Source organism: Poecile atricapillus, chromosome 15, assembly GCF_030490865.1.
Source record: "Poecile atricapillus isolate bPoeAtr1 chromosome 15, bPoeAtr1.hap1, whole genome shotgun sequence".
Lineage (NCBI taxonomy): Eukaryota > Metazoa > Chordata > Aves > Passeriformes > Paridae > Poecile > Poecile atricapillus.
The window spans coordinates 7818650-7828041 of NC_081263.1; the positions used below are offsets into that span (position 1 = coordinate 7818650).

At 50.4% G+C, this 9392-nt stretch overlaps 1 protein-coding gene across 1 annotated transcript; it reads right to left on the reverse strand.

Moving 5' to 3' along the window:
* Nucleotides 1–264: 264 nt before the first annotated feature.
* COMMD7 (COMM domain containing 7) lies at nt 265–5888 on the reverse strand. Its single transcript, XM_058850947.1, has 9 exons — nt 5753–5888; nt 4466–4519; nt 4278–4380; nt 2674–2730; nt 2556–2593; nt 1906–1996; nt 1734–1783; nt 1184–1232; nt 265–652 (listed from the first exon to the last, which is right to left on the reverse strand). The coding sequence occupies exons 1-9, from the start codon at nt 5834–5836 to the stop codon at nt 576–578; spliced, it is 603 nt and encodes a 200-aa protein (XP_058706930.1). The 5' UTR covers nt 5837–5888; the 3' UTR covers nt 265–575.
* Between the last annotated feature and the right edge of the window lie 3504 nt (nt 5889–9392).

Here is a 9392-nt window from a genome sequence, read left to right on the forward strand (position 1 = left end):
CCCCCCAGCCCTGTGCACAGAGGCAGCTGTTTAGTTATTTAAAATCACCTATCACTGAGATACTTTTCCATAATGAGGCACAACTGGGAAGAAGTTCATCAACATGTTTCTTAATACAAGAGAAGGGAAAGGCTTGAAGGGATCACTGATTCCCCACATTAGATGATCTCCTTGTTTTCCTCATCCTCTCTGCCAATTCTTCCATGTTTCAAAATTAAACCTGTTTCTCTTTTTCTTACAAAAACAGATTCTGATACAAATGGAGCAGGGTGGGAATGGGTTTATTTCTTTGCTATTTTAGTAGTTACCCACATTACTTCTGATAATACTATAGTGTAAGAAAAAAAAAAAAAATAAAGAGTGGACTTGTAGGTGCTTTGAAAAAGCTGAAACTCTGCCCAAGTTTCAGGTTCTAAAGGACTGATGAGTCCTGCTGGGCCATGACACCACTGCTCATTGCTCAGCTTGTCTTCTCTTATCAGGGTGTGAAGAGTCAGCTGGGAAAGAGCAGATCTGCAGACCCATGAGGAGGAATTAAACATCCCAGACAGATGTCGGCTCAGGTCTGTGCAGTTTCAGCTGAAGCTTTCCAGGCTGGTTTTGACCCGTTCCATTTCATGCAGAAAACTGTAGAACTGGGGCAAAGTTAACTCTGCAGAAAAAAAGTAGAGGCATCAAGTCTTAGATTTCAGGTTACACTTCCAACATTAGCAATGCTGTTCTGGTGCTACCATGAAGCAATTCATGTTCACCTAAGCTGGGCAGGATGAGCCACTGTGATTCCCAGCAGCTGGTTCCTTATGCTAGCCAGGCTGCCAGGGGGGCTAGACTGGGATCATCCCCCTGGGATGGGATCTCCCAACAGCACTCCATGCTTGGGAATAATTTATTTTCCTCCTCTGCCCTGCTGCTCTGACTGCTCTGTGGCAGATCTGTGTTTACTGAGGCACAGATGTGAAGATGCCCAAAAGTCCGTGTTCCTAAACAGTTTTGGAGTGCCTGTGGCAGGGAGAGATTGGGGCAGGAAAAGCCACAGTGACGGAGAAGCTGAGGCAGGAGTAACCACAGCGATGCTCTTGCAGTGACCCCACCCTGATTCTGCCCCCAGATTCCCCCAGCAACACCCCAAGCCCCAAAATGCAGCTTTTCTGTCCTTCCCTCTTGTCCAGAACTGTTAACTCACCAACATACACATTTTCCAATTGGCTCCCTTTTTTAATCACCAGCTTCAGCTTGAGGAAAGGAAAAGCAGAAGTATTTTAGTTCAGGGATCTGTATCTGTGACTAGGAGAGGACAGCAGAGCAGGAGTATGCTCCTGTGAATCTGACTGCTGCACAGCATACACATCTTTGACAGGCTTTTCAAGAAGTGTCACTGTAGGAACAGATCTCTGGGAAGTCCTTGAGATTGGGAAGATCTCTGAAAGTCCTTGATCCCACTTTCCCTCCCTCCCCAAGATGTTTGACCTTTGCTAAACTGAGCTTTTTGAACAGCTTTCCAGAATGGGCCACGTTCTTGTGATACCTCATGTCTTCAGAGGAGAAACAAACAGCAGCCTGTCTGCTCTCTGCTGGCAGCAGCACTTGGAGACTGAAGATGCAGTCACAGAGCCCATTCCTATGAGACCCAGCTGCCCTCCCCTTCCCCTCCCCGCCAGTGCTTCCCACATGCCTGGCTGGAGCTTGTTCCTCAACTGCCCTACAAGCTGAACTCTGTGATGTGGGAGATTTACCTGTAAGAAGATACTTCCCACTTTTTCCAGCTCACTGCTCCCAGCAGTCACTGTGAGTCAGAAAGAAAAGAAGGCAGATAATCGGTTAGTTAAAGGTGAAATAAAACGTTATTTAGCCAAGAGCTGCTGCTGGGTTTGCCAACCCCTCCAGTTTAGGTTGTAGCTTTATTACCTCCAAACTTCCACTCCATATCTATCAGCTGGTTAATCATCAGTGTCTGACCCACAGCCAGGCGTGTTAGGGTGGGAGAATTCACCTTCCACTACAAGAGCAAAAGACACATCAGCAATTAATTAAAAGAGGCCTGTTTGTACCTGAAACTTCAACAAGAGTCAGAAAGAAGGTACAGGATGGCAGAAGCTCAGAATAAAGAGAGAACTAATGTGCTCAGGAGGGCTTTCAGAGGTGTTTGAATCCTGCTAGGATTTCCATCTGCCCTGTCACTTCTGTAAATGAAACTCACTGGTTTTGTTTTAGCACTGGTTCCGTGTAACAATATCTGTGCAAAAAGCCATGTGTTCATGTAACTGCATGACCTCAGGGCTCAAAGCATGGGAAGCACAAAAACATCACATGAAAGCCACACAGCAGTGCAGGAACTGTGACACTGATGGGGGAGAGGCCCTGGCAAACCAGAAGTATCATCAGACAAACTGCTCCTTATTAGTTCTCTGAGGATCTTCAGTTCAAAATCTCAAGCTGGTTTTGAAGAAAATACCCAAAGTGCTGACACATCTCAGGGGCGCAGTGGGGTTTTACCTGTTCCCACTCACAGAACTGACATTTTGTTAGCTTAGAAACAAGCAAAAATATATGAATACCTGTTCTGCAAAATAACTGGCTTTCTCTTCACTGAGGCCTGTGGGGGGAAACCATATGAGATTACTATATATGATAAATATTAATTATCTTTTATTTAGTGGAAATCACGTGACCTACCTAGAGCAATAAAATCTGCTCTGACTTGTTCAGAAGACAAATTCCTCTTCAGGGCACCTGAATAAACACCACAAAGAAAAAAAAAACCCACTTTTTAATGAGTCAAACCAATTTTTACTGAGTCAAATAGAGGCAGGGACAGGACCCGACGATGGAAAGCCTCTGTTTCTGAGCTGTGTTTTGAAGCAAACCACACAGCTCCTCGGAGATCGGAAACCCAGTCGTGCCTGCCGGTATCTCTGCAGATGCCCAGTGCTTTAAAAGTCCGGGCTCTGGGAGTGCCTGGGAGAGGGCGAGATCCCATTGCAGGTATCCATGGGAACAGCGGCAGCGGTTATGTTTTGAAGCTGCTGCTTTCTCTCCTGTAGCCGCTTTGCTTGTTAAAGGAGAACTGTTAAGGCTGGCGGGCTGCTAATTTGACCTACCTGCTGTGTTTGGGATGATGGGTGTGAACGTGTGCATATAACACTTTCCCCCGCTGCGCCTTCCCCCTTTGTTCTGGGGCCCAGGCAGCACAGGGACCTTTACAAGGATTCTGCTCTCTGAAGCCAAGAGCAGAAATCTCATAAATTCAAGGAGACTGCCTGCCCCACGTGGCTTTCCGGCTGTGTAGCACAGAGGCAAAGTTATCTGCTGTGATCTGCTCTGATATCGTCCGTGGCATCCCAGAGCTGAGGAAAAGTTAGAACGGGATTGAAGCCAGAGCACACACACAGGAACGACAAGATGAGGCCACCAAGGCCTGAATCAGGATGGGAAAAAATGCAAATTCCACATTAGATCCCCACAAGACGGTTACAGGAAAGAAAATCATTGCTACTCCTGGATAGGGAAGGTGGCTTGAAGCAGTAGAGCAAGTTTAAAATAAATTCAGAAAACAGTTGTGCATCAGGGCTGTGAAGGAAGGAACAGGGAACCCAGGGCTGAAGGGTAATAGCGAGGGACTATTAATAACAAGAAGGATCAATGCAATGAATGTGCCGTGGAGTGTTTGATCCATTATCCTGTCAAATAGCCACAACATCACAGTAATCCTATAAAGTGCTGGAGTCTGGGGTATTCCAGTGGAATCCCCCCAAACCTCTTCGTCACTGTTTATGAACAAGAAGAAGCTGGACACGTTAAGTGTTTCTCCAGAACAAGACTGCAGGGTCAGCTGTCTCCTTCACATGGCCTAGAACTGCAGCAGTCCCCAGCCCGCTCCAAATGGGTGTGCGCTGTCTAATTTGTCTCCAGCAGCGCTTGTCCTTGGAGGAATTACAGCACTGGGTCACTCGGGTGGAAGTTCCTGCAGAGACTCGGTGCCAGCATGAGGCTGCCCTGGTCTGGCAAAAGGGATTTACAGGTGCTGCTTAAACCAAGCACTGTCACAGGGCTGTGCTGCATTTAATGCACAGATATTTAAGGGAGTTTACTTAAGCCTGTGAAATGTGCATGCAGGCAGGGTATAAAGAATACAAAGAATCACCAAACAGGGGAACTTTTGATTCTTAAGTGCTAAGCACTGTATTAGCTACCATTTACACTTATTGTGCAAACCAAGCCCTGCGGGAATGGCTGGAACAGTTTGGCCTCAGGGGAGCATATGCAAATACATCACTTACCGTTGGGTACCAGAAGAATACTTTTGACAATGTTTTTCAGGGGGCCCAAGCTGATTTTATTCATGGTGGCAAAGTCTGAGAGCTGAGTCAGAAATCTTTCTACCTGCTCAAGAGAAAGAGCAGTGACCAAATCTTTTATCTCTTTCTGACCAGAGCTGCACTCACACATCTTTCCAGTTCTGCCTTACCTCCTTGGGCTCTGTCAGAAAGCGGAAAAGCACTTCAGTCAGCGCTGAGAATTGCTGTGAAGAAACAGGACAGTGTTAGATTCGGACATCAGCACCTCACCACCCCACCAGCACCACGATGAGGTGGTGATGTACCCCCCGACCCAGCTCCACCCACCTCCAGCACATTGGTCCCAGAGCTGGACCTGTGCTGGTGCCCCGTCCTTGGCGTTATGGGATGGGATTTGCTCAGGACGCTTTTCAGAGCCTCTCAAGGGGTCTGTGCAGCTGGTAGCTGGCACTGCACAGGGCCTTTGTGACTTGTGGCTAATCGGAAGCTGCTGTTCTATCTTGTGCAATCCAAAAACTGCGAGTGGGAAAAGTTGTGAACATCCAGTCTCATGTTTCACAAACCCCACGGGATAACCAGACTAACTCGGGAAAGGAAGAGAACCGGTTAAGGGTGTAGTTGCTGCTTTCAGTGTTGTGGGTGTGCAGCTGGCAGGCAGGGATGGCGAGGCTGTCCGAGTGTCGGAGCACTACCAGCACCCTCCTCTGCAGCACCAGCGCTGACTGTGACTTTCTGGTTACGGCCAAAAGTGGCATTCGCTGCTTTGTGGCTGCAGATTCTGCCCTGGCCTCGGCCATGTAACAGAGATGGCACTGGGCTGTTACCAGGTTGATACCCTCAGTCCTGGCAAGCTGGGCTGGAAAAGCCTCAGCATTTCGACTAACTTCAGCCCAGGCTGCACACCCGGTGCGTCAGTGACCCGGAGGCAGATGGTACCAAAGAGCAGGACCTCAGCTTGAGGCAGGAAGCGCAGGGTGGGAATCTGGGGTGGGATCCACAACCAGAACATTGTGTGGTCCCACCACAAACCCCAGTGTTTAACAGGACCCCCACTGCACACCAGGCACGATCTGAGCCCTCCACCAGGAACTCCACCAGTGTCCCCGCCCATGGCAGGCGGGTGGAACTGATGGTGTTTCAGGTCCCTTCCATCCGGAACCGTTCTGGGTTTCCATGGTTCTATAAACATCCTTCAAACAGCTCTGGCATGCGCGGCGCTCGCCTGGCTGGATCGGGGCTGTACCACCGGCCACGGGACCACGCTGCCCGCCCTGGCTGGGGCACCGGGCCCAGCAGGGGCCTGGATACCCGCTGGGACCGGCACACCCGGGACTGCTCCGGTGCCGCGCTGCCGGCCGGGTCCCGCTCCCGGTGCCGGCCCGGCCGCCGCGGCCCCACCGGTTCCGTGTCCGGGGCTGCCCCCGCAGCCAAACCCGCCCATGCCCGTCCCGGCGCACCTGGGCGCTGAGCTGGTTGAGGTTGTGCATGTCGGCGCTCACCGCCTCCGGCAGCGGCTCACGGGTGAAGTTGAGCAGCCCCATGGCGGCGGCGGCTCCGCCCGCCCGGGCCCGGCCCCAGCCCCGGCCCCGCCGCCGCGCCAGCCTGAGCATTGGCGGCCGCACTTTCCGCACTCCCGGACCGCGCTCAGGGCATCCGGGAGCCCGGGCAGCACCCCGGAGTGGCCCCGCGGCCCCCGCAGCCCGAGCGCCCGCAGCGGGTCCGGGGGTCGGTGGAGAGCTGGCTGGCAGCTGAGTACTGTAGGATTTTTTACTGTACAAAAAAACCCAAACCCTAAAACCTAAAAAAAAAAAAATATATATATAATTGTTTGTAAACATGGTTTATGAAGTGTATGAGGTGAATAATTTGGGTTTTTATTTGGGTTTTGTATGTTTGGTTGGATTTTTTTTTTTCCTCCCCCAAAAATTCCACTTGGGAACTGCAACTTCGGTGCTTTTCCCTTTCCGACTGCTGCTCCCAGCGCTGCTCTCTGCCCAGCTCGGGATGATGGGTGGCCCAGGGATGAGCAGCCCACATCCCAGGACTGGGCTCCGTGGAATGGACAGATGTTGGGCAAGGAAGCAGCTGCCCTGGAATGAGCCAGCCCATGGACAGAAAGTGCCCAGATGTCCATGGGGTCAGGGTTCCACAGGGAGATTTTGGCCCAGTTCTCGACATAATCCATATGCAGGAGGTCTTCTTGACTCAAAGATGTTGTAGGAAGGCAGAGGAATTGCCTTCTCACGCCCTGTTGCACAGTCTGGTTTCTGTTCCGTCTTGGGAGGAAGGCCTTGGTCCAAGAATATTGAAACTTGATTTATTCCGGAAGAGGACAATGGAACTGATACCATCCTGAAAAACTCCCTTGCCTTAAATTGCTATTTCACAGCTTCCCTTGAGCAGGAGCAGGAGCTCTCCAGGATTCCACTATCAGTGTGAACGTGTCTGGCCCATTTTACCATGGAAGGTGTTCCCTGTCTGTCGGGCCAGAGGACGGTGTGTAAAAACCTTTGTGGAAGGTGAAACATCGATAGCCCACAAGTCTTCTGGTTTATTACTGACACTTACAATTGCAAATGAGAATATAGGAAATTTTATAGTGCTTTCATTGTAAGACTATCCCAGCAGTGGTTTATAAACAAGGAGATAAGCAGCTAAGTACCACTAATGATGGGGAGTTAAGAGATATTTACTGGTTGTCTGGCTGGCAATGGCTTCCACCTTAATTTCCTTCCCCCTCTACCTCCCAGACCAGCTGGTTTCTGTTTCTGTTTCCTAGATCCAAGGTGAGACTGTGCACCTCCTCGATTTTTGGGGTGAAAAAATTGCACGTGGAGGAGCATGCAGGATTTGATCCTAAATATTTAAGAAACCTTTTAACAAGGTAGAGATTTTTCATGTTGGAACAATGTATTGGTTTCTGTGGTGAACTGTCCAAGCCAGCACATTTAAATCATGGGAAATCCTTGTGTCTATAAATGAGTTAATCTGAACTAAAACTCCTGCGGGGAATGGGATGCAGCGGGTATCAACTGGATACCAGTATGTGCGAACACAGAATTCCTCTCTGGCTTTAAAATGCTGCAGACAGCCCTATGCAATTTTTCCCAAGTGTAAATTAGTAGTTGCAGTTAATTATCGCACATTTTCACAGCCACCACATTTCCCCCTGTACTCCGTGTTCGAAAACTTGAAACCAGGCGAGAGTCAGCCTTCTGCCAGGTAGGCAGCCGAGGTCAGCCGTGCAGGAGCAGTCTTGTGGAGGATCTTTCCTTGCCCGTGTTTTCCCAGGGTGATGCTTTAGGAGCTGCTGAAGGGCGGTCTGGGTGCGCGCGTGTGCCAGCACGCCGGAGGTAGGGCAGGACGGTGATGCCAACGCTGCCAAAACAACTTCTCCGGCAGCGAACCAAATTCTCGAGGAAAGTTGAGTGACTGGATCCAAGAAGAAGAGTCTCGGCTGAAGTACGTGATCACAACATCCTGTTTAAACAATCACCAGGAAATTCGGTGGTCCTTCCTCCTGGGATATATGAGCTGACGGCAGTGTGGCATGACACGAGCCCCAGCTATGGCACGGGCGGCTCTGCGCTGCCAGAACTTGCTCAGTTCTCAAATCAAGAAGGATTTACACGAATAAAAGAGAAGGTTGCAGGGTGATGACCGTAGTTATAGGGGTGTCTGGCGGGGCATGGTGCTCAGAGCCCCAGGGCTGCCGTAGGGGTGCAGGCAGCTATTAGCCCATGGGTGCTCCTGCCATTCTCATGCAGAACGCGTCGCTGATGGACTCATCAGAGTTGAGGACAGGCCAAGGGCAGCAGTTTGGAGTTGCAGGTATGTGCCCTTGTTCGCCATAAATACCAAAGTGAAAGCAGCAGCAAAAAAGCAATGCGGACACACACACAGACACATACACACACACAGGAAAACAGTCTGAAAACGTTGCTCTTCAAACTGGGCAGAGGATCCATGTGCCCTACTTGAAAAGCTTCCTCAGCACTTGGAGAGTGCTACCTGTTGAAGTATCTTATGTATTCCCAAGAGATCGAATCCTGGGGTGTCGCCATCCTGTTCTCTGATGCCATTATGCCAACCTCTCCCAGCCCTTTGCAGTTGCTCCCAGGTCAGCCTTGCAGCTGAAGGGGAACACTGCTTACATTTGCCAGCCTGAGAAAGGCTTGGAAAAGGCAAGAGTCTATGAAGAAGCCAAGAGGGCTTTCACACAGCTTCTCAGAGCCCACCTGCTCTCTCAGTGTTCTGCCCACCCGCAGTGTCTGCCTTGGGCTGGAAGCACTAAGAGGACATCTCTGGACATAGTCTGAGGGATGCTGTGAGACCTCTTGGCTGCCCAGCTGATATTTCCAAGGAGTTCTATCCCCCTGGATAAATGAGATCTTTGAGACCAGGATTTCAGTTTCTTCTGCAGTTTAATGTCCCTTCCTCTCCTCATCACACTCCTCAGCTTTTGGTCCCAGGCAGACACTGCTGCAGGAGCAACTGGCTGCCAACCTTTTGTGCAAAGCTGGAGCAGGGCTGGGAGCTCCAGTGCTGGGCTGTGCCACACTCCTTCCTGCCTTGCAGGCACAGGCAAAACCCTCCCTCTCTCCAGCGGCTCCTTTGCTCCTGAGCAGGGACCATAATCCCTGACCCGGGCAGGCAGGAGCAGCTCTGGACCTGGCGTGGAGGGAGGGGGCTCTGTCGGCAGCCACCCCCTGGGAGCAGCGTTCCTCTTGATAAAAGTATATGTGCTTAGGAGGGTGGTTTGGGGAGGCCTCGTCACTTCAGATTAGGCTGTAGCAGGCGTATCCTGTTTTCTAGGAAAAAGAGGATTTTGTGGCCAGCTTTGTTAGAGAGGCATTGAAGATTTTTCTTTGTGTGCCTTGGCGTTTGAAGTTTGCAGGCGGGTAGCTGCAGACTTTCTAGATGTTCTGGGTACACGGATGACACTTATTTTTAACCTTATTTTTATTAGAGGTTTGTATCATGTGGGCCTGGCCAGCCCACAGGAAGGGCTAGAAACTTCTTGTAGGAGGGATAACATTTCCTATCTCTGTGTAAACAGCAATTCTCCCCAGATGGGAAAAGCTAGCCCAGCTGTAA